Raw genomic sequence first — 25,414 nt, forward strand, 5'->3', positions numbered from 1 at the left:
ATTTCCAGTGGTTTACCGAGTCACATCACTTTTCGATCCAATTTTAATGTATTGCTAATCTTCCCGACTTGACTTATTCAAGAGTAGTCTCCCATTCAGGTACTAGCCAAGATGGAACCTTCTAACATTCCCAAGAGTCATCAGGCCACCGTTTAAGTCAACAATGAGTCTAAACACTTCCATCCCTGCCAAAAAACCAAAAATGAGATTAGGAGGAACACATGATGAGAGCAAAATGTTAGAATTTAATAGCCCTCAGATTAAGAAATACCAGTTTTGACAAAAGCGGTTTAATGCATCCTGACAAAATGTTAATGTCTAGCTTCTGATCACGTCCCATTTATTTCAATGCAATTCCACAAACCGTTCACACAGGAACATAAAATGGAACTCCAGCAATAGATATATAAATATATGTAATAAAATGATAAAAAAAATACCAAATATGGCAAAAACCTTCAAAAAAATGTAACAAACCAAGCCATGAAGCTGAAATTTTCAAACGCTTCAATGTTTTTGAGTGGTAATACTGTAGACAGGATAGTGTTAATCTTAACTCGGAAAGGCTAACTTACTTATTTTTTGAGAACTGAGCCTTACTGGGCTGGGAAAAGCTTACATTTCCTTGTCCGCCACTGGGAACTGGTGGGAGGATATGGCCAGGGTAGAGTGCAGTTGCGAAGGAAAAATTACACAGGTAGTTGGGATCGTTGGTCCAATTTACAGTATTTTGAACCCATGGCAAAGAATACTGCTGGTGTTGTAACCACTGCTGAGATGGCTGATTCATCCATCCCATGGCTGATGGATAGTGGCCCAAGAATGGCATGGTGAAATGGTTGGCTCCCTGTGGGAAGTGAAACTGTAGAGCAGAAGACTCTTCTACGTTATTCTTCCCAAGACTGTGACTACCTGCTGTTCTGTGATCTGTAGTCAGCGCGATGGGAGCAGACTCTGAATTGACTTGTGACACAAAAGGGATGTGACTACCTGAACTTGACAGCTGAGATTCACTTGGACCCGCCATCGCACCAGTGAGCATTTCCCGATGAGCTCTGTCTAAATTGCAATTTACACGGTTTTCCGAAAGTTCAACCGTATTTGTATTGCCTTGAGGCGCTGCCATCTGTCGATGATCTTTGTCGAGTTTGCAATCGTATTGTACACGATTTTCTAAAATAGTATGGCACTGAAGCACTTCTGTCTGTTCGGGAATGGAACTTTGGCTAATGTTTGCCAGTTGTGGTTTTTCAGTCTTAAATAAATTTGGCTCACGGGAAACAACTGTGTTGGTCGAATTATCAGTCATAATCATTGAGCACTCCTGGGGTGAGCTTCTCGCAGGAGGAGGATCCTGCGTGACACTTTGGATCCCTTGCCTGGTCGACGGACTTTTAAGGGTCTTTGAATCCCATCTACTCTTGCTCGCCACATTAATGGGCTGCACAGACATCAAGTTAGACCCTTGAGCTATGGGGTGGCTGGTGCTGACAACAATTCCGTCAACTGCCTTGGGAGGGCACTTCTTCGAACTGGAGTTTGTTTCTTGTATCACAGAAGCAGGAGGAGGATCTGGCATGACACATTGCATCCCTGGCACTGCCGACTGACTTTTAATCATTGAGCACTCCTGGGGTGAGCTTCTCGCAGGAGGAAGATCCGCCGTGACACATTGGATCCCTTGCCTGGTCGACGGACTTTTAAGGGTCTTTGAATCCCATCTACTGTTCCTCGTCACGTTGATGGGCTGCACAGACATCAAGTTAGAGCCTTGAGCTATTGGCTGGCTGGTGCTGACAGCAATACCGTCAACGGCCTTGGGATGGCATTTCTTCAAACTTGAGTTTGTTTCTTGTATCACAGAACCACTGTGGTCACCAGGAGCCAGATTCCCTGAGAATGGTGGTGGGTGGGTTTCCATTGACTTCCGTTTGCATTTGACTGGCCGAAAATCAATGTTTTGGGTCTTATTGGTGCAAATCCTGATGAGATCATCTAAAGACTCGAGAGATGCTCTTTTCTTGGTTGGGAGGTATTCCTCTTCAGAAATTGTTGGACCCAGAGTTGAGGAAGTTACATCTTTCGGAAATGCCTCTTCTACATGAAAACTAGATGGCATTTTGGTGACTGGAGTAGACTCTGGGCAAATCAGGTCATGTTTTCTTTGAGAACTTGGTTGTGTCTTGGAAATGCAACCAATACTGAAAGGAGATATATCCTCTAAAAGCACAATTTCAGCTTTCACCTGAGAACTAGGCACGTTGTCTGTGCCTTGAGTTGCAGTTACAGGAGACCCTAAAGGCAAGAGAGCCACTCCATCCTTTATTTGAAAAATATTTGGCATTTGAAACTCCTCAAGAACTGGATCAGCAGTTCCATGACCTTGACACTCTTGTGGCATTGGCTCAGCCTTCATTTGAAAGCCAGGCTGCTCCATGTAAATGGGACCGGCTGTCTCAAAAGGTTCAGACTCTGAAGGCATCAACCCAGCCTTTAAATGATCAGCGGTTTCAAAAGATTCAGACACTGACGGTAACGGCTCAGCCTTCGCTCTATAACTGTGCTTCTCAAAAATGGGACCAGCAGTTTCACCAGATTCAGACTCTGAAGATACCGGTTCAAAAATCCAATCAAAGCTAGGCTGCTCGTTGAACTTGGGACCAGCTGTTTTAAAAGATTCAGACTCTGAAGGCATCAACACAGCCTTTATTTGATAGCGAGGCTGTCCCTCAAAAACAGGATCAACGGTTTCAAAAGATGCAGACTCTGAAGGTAAATGCTCAGCCTTTGTATGATAACTGCACTTCTCAAAAATGACACCAGCAGGTTCACCAGAATCAGACTCTGAAGATACAGGTTCAAAAATCCATTCAAAACTAGGATGAGTCTCAAAAGTGCGTCCAGCAGATTTGGACTTTGGTTTGAGAGGGAATGCTGACTTGATATCTTCGATCTGCTTCTCAGGAATAGCTTTAGTAGTTTCAGACACTTGGGGCTTCGGTTTATCCTTCACTTTAAAATGTAGCTGCTCCTCAGAAATGGCTTTAGCAGTTTCATGCTCTTGCGGCATCGTTACAGCTTTCACTTCCAAACTGGGCTGGTCTTTAGAGATAGGACTAGGCCTTTCATGAGGTTGTACCTGCCAGCTCATCGGCTCATTCTTAACTTGAACAAAATAGGGGGCCTTAGTGACAGAAACCAAGTTTTCAGGAGGCTTATATTGCATATCCATTTGCTCAACCTTCATTTGGAAGGGAGGTGATGTACTACAGACAGGACTCAAAATTGATGGTTGTGTTGGAATATGAGAGCTTGTGCAGGTCTTTTGGGCACCGAAGGAGGTTCTAGCGGAAGACGAGGCAGGAACAGAATCAGCATTCATGTCCACAGGCAAGTCCTTGGTTTGTCCACTCTGTTGCTCAGATGCTCGGTTTTCTTTGAAGACAAAACCCAGAATGACAATAGTAAGTGTCAAAAGTAAATCTTAAAGGATTCACATACCATTTTGTTGCGATGAGACGCCAGGCTGAAAGGTGCCATGCTGCAGCATGTCGAGAGCTTTAACCAAAAAGAATCCAGTTGATGCAATTTATGACACACACTCATGGGTAATAAATAACCCAGATTGGAAAGTGACAAAAATACCTTCTGCAAATGGAGCATTCCAAACAGACTCGTACATATCTTGGCAGAGGAATACAACCTTTGCAAAAAAAAAAAAAAGAATAATAATAAATGGAATATTGACATTTGGAACAAGGCATTTGTGCTAAAGGTTACCTTTGCGTCACTGTTTTTGGAACGCTCCTGCGCTGCAATTTTAACAATGACATCATTGAGGATATCCAATTTCATCTCCTGCATTAAGTCCTCATCATACCAAAATGAATCCAGTAAATGAGGGTAAGCTCTTAGCTGCAAAAAAATATTCTATTACTGAATATCAATTTTAAAAGTGCTGGCAAAAGAGTCAGTTAAACCACTCCTTACCATGTATTTGAGCTGATGCTCATCACTAACGATGTGCTGGCAGATATCCTGGAGGCTGAATTTCTGGTCACAGCTCTCACACAAGTAGAATGAATCTTTCAATGTCCCACAGCACTCGTACACAGATGATAGACCTGACGGGGAAATTTCTTTTAGTTTCCGATTAGTTGCAGGTGTGGTGCATTGGTCAGACACTCCTTACTCACCTATGATCGGCTTCTTGGACCGGTACCTCACCCACAAGAAAGAATTCAAGTTACTTCCATTTCCTGTAACAACATAATAGTGGCAACAGTGCATCATCTTCTCAAACAGAAATCCTGGAAAAAAAGCAACCTACCTGGCCCAAGAATGGGGACCTGGGATACATTAGATCCTTCATCGATTGGTGCATCATGCAGAATGGACTCACGTTCAGTTTTGCATCTTACAATCCGATTTTGTGTGCCCGTTTCCAACTCAGGAGGCAGTTCTGGTCCTGGTGACGAAGGTGAGGCCCTATTGGAGACCTCCAAATCCTCATCTTCAAGCTCTAATTCTCGATCAGAAAAATGTGTGTCTGGTTCTATCAGCTCTAAAGATGAGCCTGACTCCGAACCTTCCAGATCCTGAACGTCCTTTGAGCCTGTACTAGCAATTTGTTGCTCTGGGCCTAATGACAGTTCTGGTGAGGGCTCATTGAAGCTGGACAGACTTTCCTCCATATCCTTGACATCTGTATCACCAATGTGCAGGTCTGGTCCTAACAACACTGAAGGTGAGCACTCATCATCATTTTCTTCATTTAATTGTGATTCTGGGCCCAGTGACACTGACGTTAAGGAGTCATTCAAGCCTTCTGGATTTTCTTCAGCAAAATCATCATGATCATCTATCTTCTGCTGCCCAGACATCGTTTCACTGAATTCGCCTTGACGGGTCGTCTGAACAGTGGCTTCTGGCTCGGCAGTTAAGCTAGTAGAAGTACTAGCATGAGCCTCTGTGTCCAATGCTGGCAAGAGAAAGATGACATTTATTTTAGAAAACTCAAAATGTCATGTTTAAGTTCAGTGGTACAATACCTCTACTTACAAATGTCTCTATGTACAGAATTTTATGACACGCCTAAACTGGAGAATACTGCCTCTTGTTACAAAAGAAAATTCAGGATATGAAAGACGAAAATACAGTATGGCTGGTACTCGCAGCTCCCAGTTTACTGAACGTAGCATACTTATAGCTGCTCTGCTATTGGCAATTGCCTAGCATCTTTCCTGGCACCAACTAGCTAAGAGGGACCTCTACTGTTATTGTATCCCGGAGTCCTCTTCATTCACCACTCGTGTTCCGACAGCTTTACATGAGTATATTTACTTTTATTCTTATTCTTTTACATAATGCACAACTGTCATTTAATGTTTCTTCTTTTCCTTTCAGCCTTTCATGTTTCTTCTTTTCCTTTCAGCTTTTCCCTTCAGGGGTCGCCACAGCGAATCAGTTGTCTCCATCCAATCCAGTCTTCTGCTCTCACACCAACTACACTCGTCTCTACTTACGAAGTTTTCAGTTTACGAAACTACTTCCAGAACCAATTAATTTCCTAAGTAGATGTACCACTGTAATATTTGTTACGTGGTTTTTGACATGAACCTAGTAAAAGTCAGCAAAATATACTGGACGTACACAATATATGCACTACTTAACAATTTGTACAATACAGCACGCTCTCCTTCCGCTCCCATATCAATGACATAACCAGATCAGCCTACTTTCACCTTCGCAATATTTCTTGCCTCTTCCCTTCTCTCAACCGCCATATCGCTTACACTCTTGTCTGTAGTCTAATTACTTCCCAGCTCAATTACTGTAACTCACTGCTCTTCGGTGTCCCAAATAAGTCCCTCCAGAAAATACAGCTCCTCCAAAACTCAGCAGCATGCCTGATCACTCGGACCCCCACCACATCACCCCCATCATCCGTCAACTTCACTGGTTCCCAGTTAAACAAAGAATCAACTACAAGATCCTCGTCATTACTCTCAAAGCACTCCATGGCCATACATACATTGCACTACCCTCCCCACACAATCCCATCACGGTGCTGGGTAATGGCTGCTAGCCGGGAACCTGGCGGCCACAGTAATAAGGTGGTAGGTAGGTCCCACATTTCTCTATGGCGTGTCTCCCAGAGCTTGGCCTCTCCTCTGCCTGGGCTGCCGGCCGCGGGAGTGGGGGGAGGTTGGGGCACCGATCTTGCGTCACCCCGCGGCGGCTCCTTAGCATTCTCCTGCTTCTGCCTTCCCCTCTCTTCTCTGTCAGGGTATCAGCCCTGCGCTTCGTCGCGGGTCACTGGCTGGACGCCGGTGGCTGGGTGTCGCCTGCTCCGGTGGGGGACCCTGCCCTGCCCTGGGCTTGGTGGGCCGTTGAGTGTCCCGTGCTGTGCCAGGGGCTGCGGCTCGTGGGGCGGGTTGGGTTGGTGGTGCATCCCCTCTTCCCATCCCTGAAGGCTAGTTGATGGGGACGCGGGTGGCCCGGGGGACCACCCTGGATCCGGGGTGGGGGTGACGATGGTTTCTTTGCTGGGCTGCGAGAGGAGGGCTGGGCAGTGCTGGCTCCCTGCCTTATCTCCCTCCCTCCCTGGGCTGGCTGGGTGGGGGCCGTGGCTCTGGGGTGGGGCCGCTCATCTGCATGGCTGTCACGTGTTTGGTGGGGGTCGCGCGCGGCTGCATGTGATTTGGCGCACTGGGGGGGGGGGGGCGCAGTAGCGTAGGGTAGGTTGCCGACGGGCTTACACTCACAAGGGATTCAGACAATTACTGGTTTCTAGATCACAAAGCTCAGTTGTGTACACTCCACCCCTCCCAACCACTTAGCTTATAGACTCCCACACCCCCCTCCACTTCTTTCCCTGGTCAACAGGCCCCCCACATGGTGTCAACCGGAAATACATCTAGCTGACGATAGCACCAACATATTCATAGTTAGTGTAGGCGTTCAATGTATTTCTTTTTGGTGTTTTCTTTCTTTTCTTGTGTTTTCTTTTGTTCCCCCATAACCCCTTCCTGTTCGCTGCTTTGTCATAATAAACAAGGTATGTTAAATTATCACAATGGGAGGATGTAACTCTCAGTGTGAAACATTAAAACTGATCAGACCAACCAGACACTTAAAGACTTCCATTCTCTGTGTCAAACAGCTGAACCGGACAGGTTTATAAAAATAAAATAAAATAAAAAAAATATGCCAAGTAATGAGGAATGGAACGGAGTAAACATCATGCTCAACTCCTGCCGCTAGATAAAAATCCAATAATGCCTGACTGCGGCCGAGAGCCGCTATAAACTACGCCCACATAATGCTACGGTAAATATCATGTATATACTGTAGAACTAGATGCGAAATGACAAGACTGTGGCGTTAGCACGTGTATAGAAAACTAGATGCGAAATGACATACTTGCCGGCAATAGTAAACAGTCGCCATTTTAAAGCAGTAGACTTTTCTGGAAGGCTGTTGTAGCGAACCTTCCGAGCGAACCTAATTAAGTTTTTATCTAAAGTACTCCTAAATCGGCAAAATCTAGTCTTGAATCCATCTTTAAAACCGTTTTTTAAAACTTTCACATGTCGAAAGTATACAGAAGGGAAATTATGGAATAACGGGGCAAATTTAACAACTTAAACGGTTGATTCACAACATTAAATTAATTGAATGCGGTTGATTCACAACATTAAATTAATTGAATGTAGTTTAAAGCTGCTGATACAGAATGGGGACTGGAGTATTTTATTTACTGTTTGAACTGTTAAATGAACTATTTCAGTATCAAGTCTGACAGGATTTTTGTACAATTTTTGTAACCAATGTAGGAAACATTAAAAGCGGCTAATGGGGTGGGGGGTGGGCATCAGTAATCGTATCGTAATCGAATCATTAGGTGCCCCAAGATTCCCACTTGTAATAAAAGAGGAATGGTCATTTTAATACACGGGGCTTCTGGCCCAAAACTAAATGATAACTAACCTACATAAAAATACACTTTATTATAGAGAAATGAACAAATACATGCAATTATATATAAATTAAAAAAAAATCTTTCTGCTGACCACAGTCACATTAGGCCAACTAAAAATTCACCCCATGGTGTGAATGATAAAATATATTACCATCTTCTGGACTTGTTGCTCCATGTAAGGAGGCAGGGGAAACTTGTTCTAAAGCCGTTAAAGTGTTTGATGAAACCAAGAAGTGGGTCTTCAATTTCTGTAAAGCTAAAGACAAATGATTATTTTCAGGGGTGCGTACAACAATTTTGGTTGGGTTTTCAAATGGAGAATCTTTCTGGGTGGATGTAAATGTTTCAGAATAGGACCTAATGATTAGCTGGTTTGGCGCTACTCAAAAGAAAAAAAAAAAAAAGTCTGAATTGATCATTAAGACCTGGAGTATAAACTTAGCCTAGGCCTAAGACGAAAATTAAAAGGGCTTACAAAAACAACACAGTTTGGCTTCCATTCTGCTCAACCTCATTGAGGTCACTGGTGAACTGGAACCAATTACCGGTGGTCATAAGGCAATCACAACTTATTTATCTTTGAACTATTTGTCTCATTTACCTTGGGCCTCTGGAAGCTCAGACAAGTGGTTGTACTCATCGTTGGTCACTCTTATTGTCTAAAAAGTGAAGAAAATGTCAATATTTAAACAATACCTGACAGAATTAGTCCATTTCTCTTCATACAGGATTATTTTTTTCAACTTTGTATTGCTTTGAACATAAAAACACACCTGGAAGTTTCGAAGTCCCATACATTTCTCCACCTCAGTCATGCCAAATATAAAGTCTTCCAGGTTAATGCCCGCCAACTGCTCATCAGTCAACTCCGGGAACCTCCATTTCTTGTTAGGGATTAAATGGCATACACCGTAAACATCGTTGACAGCATTTATATATACTTTTTAAAATAAAAAAAAATGGGACACACCATATAATTATATAGGTGAATGTTTTCTGTAGGGTGACTGGAACGATCCAATCTGATGCCACAAAGAGTGCAGTAGGACTGCTTTCTCCCACTGCAGTTTACTGCAACTATAAAGCTTTGACCTACAGATTTGAAAAAAAAAAAATTACCCACAAAGACCAACTAAATTTCAGACTCACAGAACATTAATACTCACCAATTTTAGAAACAGTGGGCTTAGTTTTGCTATTCATTATCTTGGCTGTTGAGGTTCCAGGTCTGGAAGAAGGAGGGTGACACATGTACAGCTTTTGTTTTGAATCAGTGTTTAGTGATTTTCTGTGTCTAACCACCGCCTCTGCTGAGGTTGGTACCACAACATGAGAAGGAACAGATAGGTTTTTCTCACATGTCCTGCTAGAGCCCTGAATTCTTCTTTCAGTTCCATCTTTGGGTGCTTTGTGCAGCGACGATGAAACAGTGATAGAAGTTCTTGGGTCAGAGTTTGCAGCTGTAATTTCTAAGGTTGAGACCACACAACTAGTGACCGATGAGGTGGACGCCGTTGTGATAAGTTTAGAGGTTGTTGCATCATGGATAGGATTTGTTGCCGTGTCCTTGATGGTAGGGGAAGGATAGCTGATGATAGGTGCAGCACCATGGATGACTGTTGTAGCTTCGAGATTGGTGGTTGTTCGTGGTGCGGTCCCTAATGAAGAGCTTTTCGCATCATGGATGACAGGAGTTGTTTTAGTTTTGGTGGTGCCATGGGTGACTGTAGTAGCCACAGGTTTGGTTTTGATTCCAGGTCCAGTAGATGGAGTTGAACAATCATGAATGTTCATTTCTGTGGACTTGGTGGTACTAGCTGCAACTCTTGAAGATGGTGCAGTACAAACGGTAGCAGGTGCGGTGGACTTCTTGGTGGTTGAAGTTCCACTGGAGAATGTTGTAATGTTCCCCGACTTTGTTGTACAAGTAGTCGTTGCTGTAACCTTTGGGGTGCTTGCAGTTCCACTTGAGTACATTGATGTTACTCTCCTGCTACTGAACAGTGTAGTAGTCGCAGAGAGCGCCATATATTTGGTCGAGGTTGAGGAATCACTGGGCAAGGTTTCTGCAACAATGTAAGATTTGGTATTACCGGAACAAGTAGGTGCAGAGGACTTGGTGATAGTTGTATGACAGCTCAAAGCTGTGGTTGTCGTCACTCTGCTAGATTTAGTTGCGTACTGGCTTTTCAGTGCTGTGGATTGGGTGACAACAGTTAAACTGGGAGTGGTTTCAGCCGCCCTACTGACATTCAAAGCATACCTATTACCAGATGTTGTGGAAGTTACCACAGGGGTTGTTGTTGTCAAACTACCAATATGGTTGGTGACGGACGAACCAGATGTAGTTGTTGCAACTCTACCTGATTTTGGCATGTAAATGCTGGCAGGTGCTGTGGCACTGTAGGTTGTTTCCACCACTCCACCTGATTTTGTAGCATAACTGTAGGGAGATGTTGTGGACCGTGAGCTTGCGGTTGTTGTTAACAATATTGTGGGGTTTGTAGTACAACTTGTGTTTGGTGCTTGTGCAATGAACCCAGAGCTCACAACGATAGGTGTAGAATTCGAACTTGATGAGCAGAGTGCACTAGATTTAGAGTCAGTTTCAATGCTGGCAAAACCAAGGACTTCAGCCTCGACTACATTCGATACTGAGGTAGTTGCAGTCCCCTTTTGTTCAAGAGTCTCACATTTTATCTTCAACTTTTTTTCACATGGTGTATTCTCTCTGGAGATTTGGATTTGCTTTTTATTGCCAATCTCTTCATCCTGAGCAATGCTTGGCATCTTTTGCTGACTTTCCTCCTTTATGAAAGTTGGAACATGGCCACTCCTCTGTTGCCCAGTCTCATCTTTTGTCTCTTTTGGTGTGGAAGCCCCATTACTCTTTGTGAGACTTTTATTGCCATTTTTCAAAGGAAGTTTCTTCAACTTGCTTGGCAATCCGTTTGCTGATGTCACAGTTTTTTGGAGGGGTTTGATTAGTTCAAGCAATCACAAAGTATTTGAAACAATGTTTAAACACAGCATGACATAATATAAACAAAACACTGGGACAAAAATCTTTTTTCCTCAGACAGAACTGAAGTAGAATACACTTTGTCCAAATCAAGAAACGAGAACACTGCCTTTACACAACATGAAAATTACCAGTTTTTGGTTTGACTTACCCAAAGGTGCTTGGGGTAGGATGAGCGGTATAATCAAACCTTTGCTGCCCCTCTTCTTTGCTGCACCCAAGATCACTTTCACTGGCAAGTAAATATGAAAAAACATCAAACTATAAGCCCAACACCACCTGTGGTTTCACACCAATGTTAAATATGGCCGAATTTGTAACTCAAGTCCACCCTAGAATGGAAGTGCATATATTGGACTCAAGAAATTTGTCAGGAAAACAGACCAACAACAATTTAAACAAAATTGGAAAACATGTTCACCTTTGTCATAAGTGCACGATTCCTTGATGGGCCGATCCAATCTAATTTTCTGTGTGGATGATATTGCAATTACTTTTGAAGACTTGTGGCTCCCTGATCTCACGTTTTCCTTTGTTATACCTGCATATGTGACACCATGTGAATACGCGCAGCCTTGTTTGCCAGCTCGAGAAAGGTTTTTGCATCACATTGCGGAGTCAACGAGCCAGGATGGAACCGCTCCTTCAGAGCAGAACAAAAAAATCACTTATGGTCATTTCATTTCAAATTCCAAGGACCGGCTGAAGAACTTACAAGAAAGGTGGAGACGTGTTCCCAGCTAAAAACGTGAGCATAGTCCTCTTGGTTCACCAACAGTCTTCCACACATCAGACACAGCAATGAATCGTACATGGAATCGCAAGATGGGTGACTGCACTCGTACGACACGATAAAGTTGTGCCCTGCAAAGGTAAAGGGTTCAACTTTGCAGAACAGCTTATGTTTTTGTGGTCGCCACTTTACTTACCCAGAATGGGAAAGGTCTTGTTTTCAAAGCATTGGCTGTAGGTTTGGCACGGCGGTACTGCACAGATGTGGCAAAGATGCACGATAATATCATTTACTGATAATTATCAGCCGATGATGGCAATTATGACATCACACAGATAATCCAGATTTAAAAGAAAAACAAAAAAAAAACGATAATGCTTTATGAGAATTATATACTTTATTTAGCCTCCAAATGTACACAATCGACGCAGTTTTGTCCAATTCTGCACAACCCCTCCTCCTTTTGAAGCCCCTGTCGTATGATGATGCGTTACGCGACATAGTTGAAGCAGTTGGATATTAGGGCGCCTCTATCACCAATGTGCGTTGACTTTTCCGTGTGTGAAACAAATGACGCTCTCGCCATCTGCAAAACATGCATTGCAGAAGTTCCACGCGGCGGAAAGAAAGAATCCTCATTCAACACCACTAACCTGATCAGTAATTCAAAGCTGCATCACAAAAATCTGTGGAACAAATACGAAGCTGCCGCTAGCACGAAGGCTAAAGCTAATAATAGAAAGCTACGGGGCTTGTGATGATCGGAGCCTCTTTTGACAGGCAGAGACAATCTAACTAAAGTGATCCGAGAGCCGAAGACTTGGATGGAAAAAAAAAAAATGCAGTTTATAGCCTTCGGTGACTAGCCGTTGTTGAGGACATTGGATTTCGGCTGCTGTTACCGCATTGGAGCCCCGCTACCAGATACTGATTGCCGCTAGTTTTCAGATGCGTGCTTACCTGCCTGATATGACCACTATTCTTTGTGAAATACATGCTGATCACATCAGTTTCACCACGGACATTTGGACAAGTGATGTCAGTCAAGTAAGCACGCTTAACATGACGGCACAGTGGTTATATGATAAACACACACCGAACCACACTCCACTCCACTCACAAAACTGCCTGGGTCCCACACAGCTGAGGCAAGTACCGTGATGCATTCAGTATATGCTAATCTATAAAGTCTTAATCAGATCCTTTTTCTTGAATCTAGTCAAATAATTTAATCCATTTTGTTTTGAATTTTAAAGACTAGTTAACAGATGAATGTGTCAGATTATTCCATTTGAAGTTAATATTTTTCTTATAAAGCCCATACATTTAAAAATTGGTCATTCTTCACCTAAATCAAGACAAATTTCCTTTCAAATAATGTTTCGAACCATATCTAATCTTGAATAAAAGAACATTTCTTACAAACAAGTTTTTTTTTTTTTTTTTTTTAAATTTTTAAATACAACAATTTATTGCTTAAAGTATGGCTGCTTAGCTAGATGAAAGTAAGCTTTTTTTTCTTCTTTCAAAAAATTAGTGAATTTTACCTAAGAGATAATTTCACTCATTTCCAATAGACGTACACTGAAAACAAGGGAATTTAACTAGTTTTAAGGGAGTGTGTTTTTGCAGCATAGTAATGTTATATACAGTGTATCACAAAAGTGAGTACACTCCACACATTTCTGCAGACATTTAAGTATCTTTTCATGGGACAACACTGACAAAGAAAAAAAAGTCCGCAAACAGTTTGCTGAAGACATGTCAAAAAAGCACATGGATTACTGGAACCATGTCCTATGGTATAATGAGACAGGCGGGCTTTTTTGTGTACCGACTTCAGAAGAGGCTTCCTCCTGGGGTGACAGCCATGCACACCAATTTGATGTTGAGTGCGGCGTATGGTCTGAGCACTAACAGGCTGACCCCCCCCCACCCCCCACCTCTTCAATCTCTGCAGCAATGCTGACAGTACTCCTGTAACGAGTCACATGACATTTTGGAGGGAAAATGACAAGCAGTACTCAATTTGGACATTTAGGGATGTACTTTCTAAGCGGTGTACTCACTTTGTTGCCAGGGGTTTAGATATGAATGGCTATATTTTAAGTTATTTTGAGGGGAAAATAAATTAACTATTATTTATTATTATTAAATTAACTTTTCATTGTGTAAAAGTGTCATTTTGTCAGTGTTGTCCTATGAAAAGATATACTTAAATATCTGCAGAAAAAGGTGAGGGGTGTACTCACTTTTGTGATACTGTATGTTAGGAATGGCCTTTGGAGCGTAGTAATGTTATATACAGTATGTTAGGAATGGCTCACTTTTAAAGGTATTTTTGTGCAACTTAAGTAATTGTTGCCAAAAGCTTACAATTACACATTGTCATACAATCAGTCATTGTTTAGATGTTGGAATTCACAAATTGTTCGCATTTGATGTGGAAAGAGTAGCAATAAATTCCGTTTTACGCAGTAACATTTGCTCGTGGATACTTTAAAATTTAATTTTACATGTATCTTAAAAGAATTATCATCTTGACATTATCGTTATCGGCTGGAAGGAAGAGGAAATTATCAGTTATCGGTATCCGTTTAAAAATGTTATTGTGCATCACTAATAACAATGAGCCCTTCAGAATGTCAGTGAAGTGAAAACTGGAGATGCACGTAATGTAGCATTAGTTTAGTCGCCACTCGGCCAGTGTTTGGGTCTGCCTGTCCCGACTTGATGCTGAGCAAACTGGAGAATACAAAAAAATGCATAGGGGAAAATTAAAACCATAAAAGCGAACCGCATTGTGAGCCAAGTTACATAGGCTCACAATCGCTTTCAGTTAAGCAAGTTTTTAGACCTGATAGCTCTGCATCTACCACACCAAAGCTCCTTTCTAATATCTCCAGAAATTGCAGTTTCTAGTTCTAAAAGTTCCATCTGTGCAGAAAGGATTCAAGTGTTGAAGAACCATGACTGGCTCTTCCAGCATGACAATGTTGCAATATTAAAATAACTAGAATAAAACTGTTTACAACTGTTTGTTCGACTGTTCTCATGTAAATGTAGCCAGGACCATTTCTGTTGAGATAATTTAGATACATTTATCATACATTGGCTTTTATCGATTGAAGAAACTGCCTAGTTGTAATAAGACCGCCTCAGACAGTCCTGCCTAAGAGAAGGCCAGCCTTGCTATTTTAAATGTTTTGACATGTACAGTGGGGCAAATAAATATTTAGTCAACCACTAATTGTGCAAGTTCCAAATGTTTTCTGTAACTCTTCACAAGCTTTTCACACACACTTGCTGGTATTTTGGCACCTTCCTCCATTCAGATCTCCTCTAGAGCAGTGATGTTTTGGGGCTGTCATAGGGCAACACAGACTTTCAACTCCCTCCACAGATTTTCTATGGGGTTGAGATCTGGAGACTGGCTAGGCTACTCCAAGACATTGAAATGCTTCCTACGAGGCCACTCCTTTGTTGCCCTGGCTGTGTGTTTGGGATCATTGTCATGCTGAAAGACCCAGCCACGTCTCATCTTCAATGCCCTTGCTGATGGAAGGAGATTTTCACTCAAAATCTCTCGATACATGGCCCCATTCATTCTTTCCTTTGCACAGATCAGTCGTCCTGGTCCCTTTGCAGAAAAACAGCCCCAAAGCATGATGCTTCCACCCCCATGCTTCACAGTGGGTATGGTGTTCTTCAGATGCAATTCCGTATTCTTTCTCCTCCAAACACGAGAACCTGTGTTTCTACCAAAAAGTTCTATTTTGGTTTCATCTGACCATAACACATTCTCCCAGTCCTCTTCTGGATCATCCAAATGCTCTCTAGCGAACCGCAGACGGGCCTAGACATGTACTGGCTTCAGCAGGGGGACACGTCTGGCAGTGCAGGATTTGAGTCCCTGGCGGCGCATTGCGTTACTGATAGTAGCCTTTGTTACTGTGGTCCCAGCTCTCTGTAAGTCATTCACTAGGTCCCCCCTTGTGGTTCTGGGATTTTTGCTCACCGTTTTTGTTATCATTTTGACGCCACGGGGTGAGATCTTGCATGGAACCCCAGATCAAGGGAGACTATCAGTGGTCTTGTATGTCTTCAGTTTTCTAATAATTGTTCCCACGGCTGATTTCTTTACACCAAGCATTTTACCTATTGCAGATTCAGACTTCCCAGCCTGGTGCAGGTCTATAATTTTGTCTCTGGTGTCCTTTGACAGCTCTTTGGTCTTGGCCATAGTGGAGCTTGGAGTGTGACTGACTGAGATTGTGGACAGGTGTCTTTTATACCGATAATGAATGATTAAAACAGGTGCCATTAATATAGGTAACGAGTGGAGCCTAGTTAGTCGTTAGAATTTAGACTTCTTTGACAGCCAGAAATCTTGCTTGTTTGTAGGTGACCAAATACTTATTTTCCACTCTAATTTGGAAATACATTGATTTTTTTTTTTTTTTTTAAAGAATTTTCTGTTTTTTTCCACATTCTGTCTCTCATGGTTGAGGTTTACCCATGTTGACAATTACAGGCCTCTCTAATCTTTTCAAGTAGGAGAACTTGCACAATTGGTGGTTGACTAAATACTTATTTGCCGCACTGTATGTACTATTCTCCCACCTACATGCATTCCACATAAGCCGCTTTCAGACTTGCTGTATAGCCCACTAGATTTACCCGTATCATGGCTTTCAGACATGAGAAGATATACAGGGAATTACCCGAGCTGGACAGTTTGACTTGTCCCGTGTTGCCGACTCGCGCACCCAACTGCGAGGGGTTTATAACCTGGACATTAGACATGTGCCGGTTACCGGTTTCACGGTTTACCGTGGTGTGAAAACGTCGCGGTTTCAAAACCACTAAAATTTTCCGTCACACCTTAGTACGGTATTCGCTATTTTTCATGTGCCAAAATGCAGCCGAAGTGACTTGGTGCGGCAGCGCTCACCCTTCCCGTTTGTTGCCGTGAGTGTCAGTGATGCTATTCAGCTAAACAGCCAGCAAACCCCCAAAAGAAGCCCTCCAAACACAAGGCGTACTTTTCTTCAATTTATTGAGCTCTCAAATCGTAGTGAAATGTACAAATGAATACATTTAAAACGTTGTACAATTGTATTTTTCCACGTGTGATTCGGTTCAACAGGATAGCAATAGCAACATTAAAAAGTTCGCCAAAAACAAAACACACATTTTCCTTTCAAATTCAATATACAAACTAACTAAAACTTACAAAGACGAATGTTAGCCTAAGCTAAGCTGGGAGAGCAGCTTTGTCGAGGTTTTATAACTCTCAGCCGCTGAGTGAGAAACAAGCTTGAATGAAGGGGGAAGAAAAAGGAGCGCGTCAAAGATCGCTAATTGAGAGAGGGAGGTCTCACTCCTCTTTTTTTTTTTTTTTTTTTTTTTTTTTTTAGATGAAACCTTTTCACAACAGTATTTACATTTTAACTAATTTATAAAACTAACTTATAAATTTTTAACTAACTTATTAACTTATTAAATTTTTGTTCTTTTTAACACAAAGGCATGGCATCATGTAGACTAGAGTTGACACAGTGGCTGAAAATCGCGAAACTTCACTTGCGCCCCCCCCCCCCCACACACACACACACACACAAAAGAAAAGTCATAAAGTATATATTTTTTATTTTATTTAGAAGTGTTTTTACTTTTTTATAGCAATTATTTTCTTTTTACTCTAATATTGAGCAACTTGAGCTGTGGCTGTGGGTATAGTCTAGGTTCTATATATTTGAATTTTATATTTAAAATATTTATTTTTTGATTATTTTCACATAATATTCATGTTCCAATTTGCAAATAAGTTTTGAAAAAAAAATCCTGTTCAATGGAAAAAAAAAATTTTTTTTTTTTTTTTTGGAAAACCCATACATCTCAAAATTTTGGAGCTATGATTGCAATACCGTGATACCGTGAAACCGCGGTATTTTTGCTCACGGTTATCGTACCGTCAAAATCTCATACCGGCACATGCCTACTGGACATTACGCCATTTTTGATCGGCATCTTCAATAAACCACACACTTCCAAAGATTGACGATGGACTGTCTCTTCCTTGGCTCTAAGATCCAGTAACAATTTAATTTTATCTTCTTTCCAGTTTGCCATGTTGGTAATTGAGATGTTTCCAGACTTTCGTCCTACTGTCATCAAAGAGGAAATGACGATTGGTCCGCCATATTTATGTCATCACCCTTCGCACTGTGACCCGGGAACTAAACGGCTGCTTTAACACCAGGTCCCAGGTAAATCCAGGACATTATAGTAGGACACGACCCGGTTAATGTCCCCGTTATCTCTGTCAGTCAACCTGGGAAATTGGTTTCAGCCATATGGGTTAACCATTTAAATCCCGGGATTTGAAAAGAGTTCAGCATATGTCTGAAAGGGGCTATAGATAACAAATACACTGGGGGTCTACCATGCTTTGCTTCCCCCACCCTTTTAAGAGACAGGCCCCATGTAACTAGGGACATCCCAAATAAAAAGGAGCGGAAAAAGGGTACTTTAGAACGTTGAAGAGAATCGTATTATGCAGTCTTTGTATTATAGCGTCCTCTTCGTTCTCCTTGCAAGCTGTTCAAACAAGTTGAGTACCTTCTCTCACCTCAAGTTTATAAATGTCCTATAAATGTTTATAAAAGGATAGACTTGACAGTTTCTCTGCAAAAGGGACAAGGACAACTAATATGTGTCATGGTAATAAAATGTCTTGCAAGAGTTTGAACCAAAACCTCCCTCCATCAGTGGGCGTGCTCATGATTAGGGGCTGTTTACATGGATACACTCCGACAAAAACAACAGAACAGAACCCATTTCATGTTTGCATTTACATGGTTCCGTCTGGGTTCAGTCTCTATCGTTTTCATGCAGAATTGCGACATCGTTCGAACTTCGTATTCATGCCCGGCCCTAGGGGGCGGTGACGTTTTACAAGGTGACAGCCAATGATGCACTTCCTTGACAACCTCCTCAGACCGGAAGACAACATACCCGCCGACTCGCAGCAATGGAGTCATCGGAGCAAGGGCATTCCAATTAGGGGCCTTCTACATGGTGAAGCTGCGACACCAAGACACACTGATTGTGTTGCGGAATGACCTCGCCTAAACAGGTTTACAGCAAAAATGCAAGCTTTTTATTCCGGCCTCCAAAGTGGAACGATTCGTTTGCAGGGCTTGCCCCGCAACTATAAAAATGGAATGCTCTCGCTCCGATGACGTCGCTTTGGGCATGCACTGTCATTTCTCCTAAACATTCACAGCAGCAAACATGGAGGAACGTCGGCTTTTGCTTTGTGTGGTACGCCACATGTTCACGTTTTTGTGCCTTTTGAAGCAAAAGCTTTTAATATTGCAACATTTTACATAAAAATGCGTAGATACCATTGCTCTGAGTGGGCAGACATGCAGTCTTCCGGTCTGAGGAGTTTGTTGTCAAGGAAGTGCATCATTGGCAGCCGCATAGTAAAACTGCACTGCCCCCTAGGGCCTGGCATAAATACTAAATCGTTCCATCCATCCAGCCATTATTTACAGCCTAAACCACGGTCGTGTCACGGGGGCAGTGGCTTTAGCAGGGAAGCCCAGACTTCACACTCCCCAGCGACTTCAACCAGCTCCTTCGGCTGGATCCCAAGGTGTTCCCTGGGCAGCCGAGAGACAGTCTCTCCAGCGTGTCCTAGGTTGTCCCTGGGGTACGAGATCGTTTTCACGCGGAATTTGACCTCGTTCAAACGAAGATGGAACCATGTAAATGCAAATACGAGATGTGTCATTCTGTTTTGTTGGGCGTCCCCATTTAAATGGCCCCTTATATGGCTGTGGAGCAAGCCCCGCAATCATATCGTTCCACTTTGTAGGCCGTAATCAAAAGCTTGAGTCTTTGCCATCACTGTATAAAGGCGAGGCCTTTCTGCAAAAATCTTTACATCTTTGTGTCACAGCGTCAAAGTGTAAACGGCCCCTAAATGTCATGCAAATGTTTGCTCTGCTTGCCACAGCAGGGGGGGCTTAACACCTTTGTCGGCAGGCATGTTACGTGTGAAATATTCTGCATTTCCCTGTATAGTGTAGATATAGCCTCGGCGTCAACGTGTGCAAACAGGCAAGGCCAACTATGGTGTTTTAACACTTAAGAATACTGCTCCTGTTGTTGCATGTGGCGCTGTCGCACGCCAATGTCACCATAGCTAATCACGCATGTTAATGAGGCACACTGCAGCAGCTTTGTGAAAGCATATTCAAGTCATGGCAAGGTCTTGCTTTGGGAAGTTCTAGTCTGGCTCTTTTTGAGGATGCTGCATAACAGCAGCTTCTGCCGTCATCTGGCAAATCCTGTGCAAGTTCTGGTTCATAGTGCATATATATATTTTTTAATGTAACGTTTTGTGAACAAACACCTTGCTATCCAATAACATTTGCTTTGTTGTAAGTGCTGAACCCATATGCTTTTCCCTTGATAGCTTGCTACAATTTTGTATATTTTCAATACAACCCTCCACTAGCCATGTCCCGATACTCCATCTGTGTTGGCGCCTTATACGGGGCTGTTTTTGGACCATCGGATTTGGTCCCAAGATCGGATATGGTCCAGTAGTCACGTGTAGAGATGTCCCGATCCGATATTTGGATCAGATCGGACGCCGATATGGGCAAAAAAATGCGCATCGGTGTCGGATCGGAACACGGAAAAATTCCGATCTAGACTTCCGACCCAGTTTTTTTTTTTTTTTTTTTAAAGTCCGGTCCGGGTTTTCCAGCGCACTGATTTACATAATCCATTCCAGTTTTTGCTTCGGTTTCCCCAACATCCGATCCGCATTTTACGGCAAACTTTCAACACACCACATTTACATTACTGTCTCCCAATTTACCGAGAGACTTTATCGGTAAAAATGTCAGCTGTGTGGGATCATTTCACCTTAAAGGACGAAAAAGACAGAGGCAGAGTGCAACATATGCCACAATAAAGTCAAGCGTAGTGGTAAAGCTGTAAGAAGTTTTAATACAACCAACCTAATCAAGCATTTAGCAAAATACCACCACAAACAATATGAGGAGTATGTTAAGAAAACCGAAGACAAAAAGAAACGTCCTACGCAACTAACACTGGCAGAAACTTTTGCTATGCGTGACAAACTGGCACTTGACAGTCCCAAAGCCCAGGGAATAACAAGAGTCATTGCCGAAGAAATCATTCTGGGTGACAAGCCATTGTCTCACGTGACTAAACACTAGAACCACGGTACAACATGCCAAGCCGTCATTAAATCGTTGAGCGATTTGGCCGTGGAAGATTCGAGAACGATTCACAAACATCCAAATTCCGATTATTGAAATATGTCAAGTAAAGCGGAACTAATACACAGCGTGGTCTTCGGGACGCAATGAGAAACTGACCGCATTGCGTCCCGAAAGTAAACATAATGCTTGTCATATACCCGGGTAATGCCAATGCTCAACTCACGGCTTTAGCTCAACTCATGCCGCTGGATAAAAAACACAAGAATACATGACTGCTGCTGACAGCCGCTACAAACTACGTCAACGTCGTTTTACTTAAGATAATAGATATCATATGTATATAGAACTAGATGCTACACGACAGACTCAACTGCGTTAGCAACATTGAAGTATTGAAAACCAGATGCGTTCGTAAACTGCCGCCATCTTAAAGCAGGAGACTTCCCTAGTAGGCTGTTGTGAACCTTCCAAGCGAACCTAATTAACTTTTTATCTAAAATACTCCTAAATCGGCAAAATCTTGACTTGAATCTATCTTCAAAACAGTTTTAAAACTTTCACATGTCGAAAGTAGACAGAAGGGAAATTATGGAATAACGGGAGCAATTTTAACAACTTTAACAGTTGATTCGCAAAATTAAATGAATTGAATGTAGTTTAAAGCTGCTGATGCAGAATGGGGACTTGAGTATTGTATTTACTATTTTAAAATGTTAACTTGATACTGAAATAGTTGTTTATTTAAACCTGAGAGGCTTTTTATACAATTTTTGTAACTAATGCACGAAACATTAAAAGCATCTAATAGCTTGGGGGATTTGTGGGATTTTCCACTGAGGTTGTTGGTGTGCTTTGCTTTTTTAAGACAGTTTACAATAATATTTGCATGTTTTACTGACTGACTATGCCATTTCTGTTTGTTATTTATAATGTTTTGTGTTTGTCACTGAATAAACAGGTCAGTTTCTTGTTACCAACCGTTGTGTGTTATTCAAACTCACCTAATTCAGCTGGCTAGTTGAGTATTAAAACCTTTTTCAACATGAGTCTGACAACTAAGTAAGGAGGCTAAATAACTTTAACACATGCTCAGATAGGTCAGTATCGGCCAGTATCGGTATCGGATCGGAAGTGCAAAACAATATCGGTATCGGATCGGAAGTGCAAAAACCTGGATTGGGACAACCCTCGTCATGTGTTTCAAAAAGACTGAACATTTACGTAACAGGTATTCACTTCTCAGGGTGCCAAAAGGCATGCATCCAGAATGGGACTTTGAGCCCAGTTTTTTTCCCGTTTGCATTGTGATTGTCATAACTTTTTTCTGTTCTCGACTCGTATTACCATATTGGCCCGAGTATAAGACGGCCCCCTCTTTTTCAAGACTCAAGTTTTAAACGACTTTTTGAACACCAAATTAATTTTTATCCAGAAAATAATTACAGTACATCTGAAACAAATGGTTTTAACAATATATTTTAGAGAAAAAGCATGTTATTTTGCCTCATTCAAATCTTAATATCTGAACATTTAAATATGTAAACTAAAGTGCAGTCACATTCGTAAATGAATGGCTTCTGGTTTTTGAAATGTAAATAAACCAATCGTGATAAAACAACAAAATTGCAATAACTGCATTAACTATCAAAGTGAAGTCTAACTGTAGTCTTGAAACAAATCTCAATAAGGAAAAACATTGCAATAAAATAATGCAAACTAGTAGCTGAGATCTAATGACAGAACATCGCTTCAATGATATCTGGCGCCATCTAGCGTCGTGAATGGGGAGAGTAGCTGAGATTTGTCATAACAGAACATCGCTTCAATGATATCTGGAGTCATCTAGCGTCGTGCATGGGTATAATGTCTAGACCGCGAATATAAGACGATCCCCTCTTTTTTTAATCTTATTTCAATGCAAAAAACACTCTTATATTCGGGTCAATACGGTAAATTGTCTATTTTGTGGAGAGTCGTTGTTAGAAATTTTCTTCGGATTATTGACGTGTTCTAGGAGTCAGATAATGGTACAAAAACATGAATGCCCGGCTTTGACTGTGAGGTCTCAAGCCAACAAACCACAAGACAAATATTTCTACCGTGTGAGACTACTCGTTTTTAGAAACTAATGATAGTAAGAGAGCATTGTGTAGTATTTGTAAACTAGAGGTACCAGTAGGGCAGTTTAATACAAAAAACATGTTAAAATACTATTTTTTAAAAATCTGATCAGAAGCAAAAAAACAAAAAAAAAAGATTGGGACATCTGTATGCTCCACTGCATATTGTGAACCCTTTTGCACCGATCTGGAGGAAGTTGCACTGGTATTTCTCCAGAATAAATCACTTAAAACACTGGTACACATCTGCCTACAAAAGCTTGTGTCATCGGAGTCATGAAGCTTGTCGATTTAACAACCGTATCGGCGGAGCTTTGCATAATCTCAATTATGGCCCAAGCAAAATAGTTTTCAGTAAAAGTAACAGGGCATTCAGGCAAATGCCTAATGTTGTTGACTGGCTTAATTTGCCTAGTCAAGAGCACTTTAAAATGATTCATCTTTTGAAGAACAATTGAATACATTTTTACAAATGCGTTTCCAGCAAATAGCTGTAAACCCCTTATGCAATACTGTGGTACCTCTTCTTACGAACGTCTCTACAAACAATTTTCAGGTTTCAACACACCCTAACAGGAAAATATTGCCTCTGGTCACGCAAGAAATTTCAGGATACAAGAGGCAAGAATCCCATTATGCTTTTTTTTTTGTTTTGTTTTTTTCAAAAACGTTCCTCGTTTATTAGGAAAAAGCAACGAACAGGAAGAGGTTATGGGGGGGTACAGAAGAAAAGAACGAAGGAGAGACAAGAAGCACAAACAGCGACAAATACACTGAATGCCTACACTAACTATGAATATGTTGGTGCTATCGTTGGCTAGTTGTATTTCCGGTTGACACCATGTGTGTGTGTGTGGGGGTGTGGGGGGGGGGGGGGCTGCTAACCAAGGAGAAAGGAGGGTGGGGAGAGTCAGAAAGATAAGTGATTGGGAGGGTTGGAATGTACACAAATCAGCCATGCAAAGTGTAGAACCCAGTATTTGTGCGAATCCCTTGTGAGTGTAAGTTGGCATCCTGTTCTATGCTGCCTGATCGCTAATCCTGACAGAGTTTTCCCTACTTGAGTGTGTAATTGCACCTAGTCAAATCATGCTTCTGTATGAGATTCTGCTCTCGTATTGCCTATAACGTTTACATTTGGGTGTCGCCGTATCAAGACGTGCACAGGCGCTACGGTGTTGTTGGTATAGCAGGCTCGATGTTTTCGCCAAAACAGCACAATTTTCCTTGCATTTTTGTCTCATGAAGAGTATTGATGAGATGGAGACTTCTCTGGACTAAGGAAAAGGAAATTGTTGAGACTGTAGTCTGCCACAAAGCCAACACCATTCTCAATCTCGTGAAAGAAGAGGGAGAGGTTAGATCGGGCCTAAAAAATCCATCCCAACCCGAACCGCGGGTATTAAAGTCCGACCCCGCCAGATCAATTACAGTAACTTGATTTGCAGGCCCGAGCCCGAAAAAAACGGAAACTTTGATGTTTTATTTGCGAAGACTCAGGAGAAGGAGGAAATGCGATGAGTCAGTCAGACCTGGACAGAGCACTGCTTGGAAAAGTCGGGATTGGATGCATTTTGTTTGATCACATTTATGACGATGCCTGTGCAAAATGATAAGTAGCAACAAGCCTTTTGTAACGAATTCTCATGCATATTTGGCAGGAAAAAAAAAATGCGAGTTTTCTAGTAGCAGTACTGCTGACCAATTTATTAAGTCTGTGTGCGGGCCAGCGTTATTGATTTTATGACAGAGGCTGGGGGCCGAATGAAATTTGACCACGGGCCGCATTTGGCTTCGGGGCTGGATTTTGGACATGTCTGGTGTACATAGTTTTATGATCATTATAAATGCATTTACACAATGAAATAATGCTGGAAAAGTTTGTTAAATATATTTCTCGTATGAGAGCAAAGTGCCATATTCATTTACATTCAGTGGAGCAAATACAGGTTTCTGTATAGCAGCTTCAACAATCAATATGGAGCCTTTCGATACCTCACTCCTACTGGTGCATGTTTGCCTTTTCAATTCTCCCATCTTTAGTTTGTTTTTTACTTCTTGCTGCTCCTTATAGAGAAGGAAATACCAGGATACGGACTCGCAGAGGGCGCCCAGGGAAGATTTAAAAAAGAGTGGGGGGGCCACGGCGTTGACGTGCGCAGGCTGCAGCTCCTGTTTGCAATTACCATAGAGCCTTCTCTGTTTTATCTAAATTATTTTATAACAAGTTTTTCTTATTTTAACTTCCATACATTGTTTCAGTCTACATACATTTATTTAAAA

General features: G+C 41.9%; 1 protein-coding gene across 5 annotated transcripts in view; it reads right to left on the minus strand.

The window, feature by feature from the left end:
• Positions 1–225: 225 nt before the first annotated feature.
• Positions 226–25,414, minus strand: part of LOC130910324 (uncharacterized) — a 63,757-nt gene continuing 38,568 nt past the window's right edge. For 4 of the 5 annotated variants that reach the window (XM_057827523.1, XM_057827521.1, XM_057827522.1 and 1 more), the window contains exons 19-35: positions 11,936–11,992; positions 11,722–11,870; positions 11,548–11,649; positions 11,428–11,476; positions 11,158–11,238; positions 9,151–10,938; positions 8,955–9,076; positions 8,758–8,868; positions 8,586–8,643; positions 8,136–8,240; positions 4,331–4,981; positions 4,197–4,259; positions 3,991–4,124; positions 3,781–3,915; positions 3,646–3,703; positions 3,502–3,558; positions 226–3,435 (exon numbers count right to left, since the gene is read on the minus strand). In XM_057827523.1, coding sequence (XP_057683506.1) covers positions 572–3,435; positions 3,502–3,558; positions 3,646–3,703; positions 3,781–3,915; positions 3,991–4,124; positions 4,197–4,259; positions 4,331–4,981; positions 8,136–8,240; positions 8,586–8,643; positions 8,758–8,868; positions 8,955–9,076; positions 9,151–10,938; positions 11,158–11,238; positions 11,428–11,476; positions 11,548–11,649; positions 11,722–11,870; positions 11,936–11,992 — 6,584 coding nt within the window. In that variant the 3' untranslated portion in view covers positions 226–571. The remainder of the gene's footprint in view (positions 3,436–3,501; positions 3,559–3,645; positions 3,704–3,780; positions 3,916–3,990; positions 4,125–4,196; positions 4,260–4,330; positions 4,982–8,135; positions 8,241–8,585; positions 8,644–8,757; positions 8,869–8,954; positions 9,077–9,150; positions 10,939–11,157; positions 11,239–11,427; positions 11,477–11,547; positions 11,650–11,721; positions 11,871–11,935; positions 11,993–25,414) is intronic. The other variant, XM_057827524.1, reaches the window with a different exon arrangement.

The sequence above is a fragment of the Corythoichthys intestinalis genome, chromosome 22, assembly GCF_030265065.1.
Source record: "Corythoichthys intestinalis isolate RoL2023-P3 chromosome 22, ASM3026506v1, whole genome shotgun sequence".
NCBI classification, from domain to species: Eukaryota; Metazoa; Chordata; class Actinopteri; order Syngnathiformes; family Syngnathidae; genus Corythoichthys; species Corythoichthys intestinalis.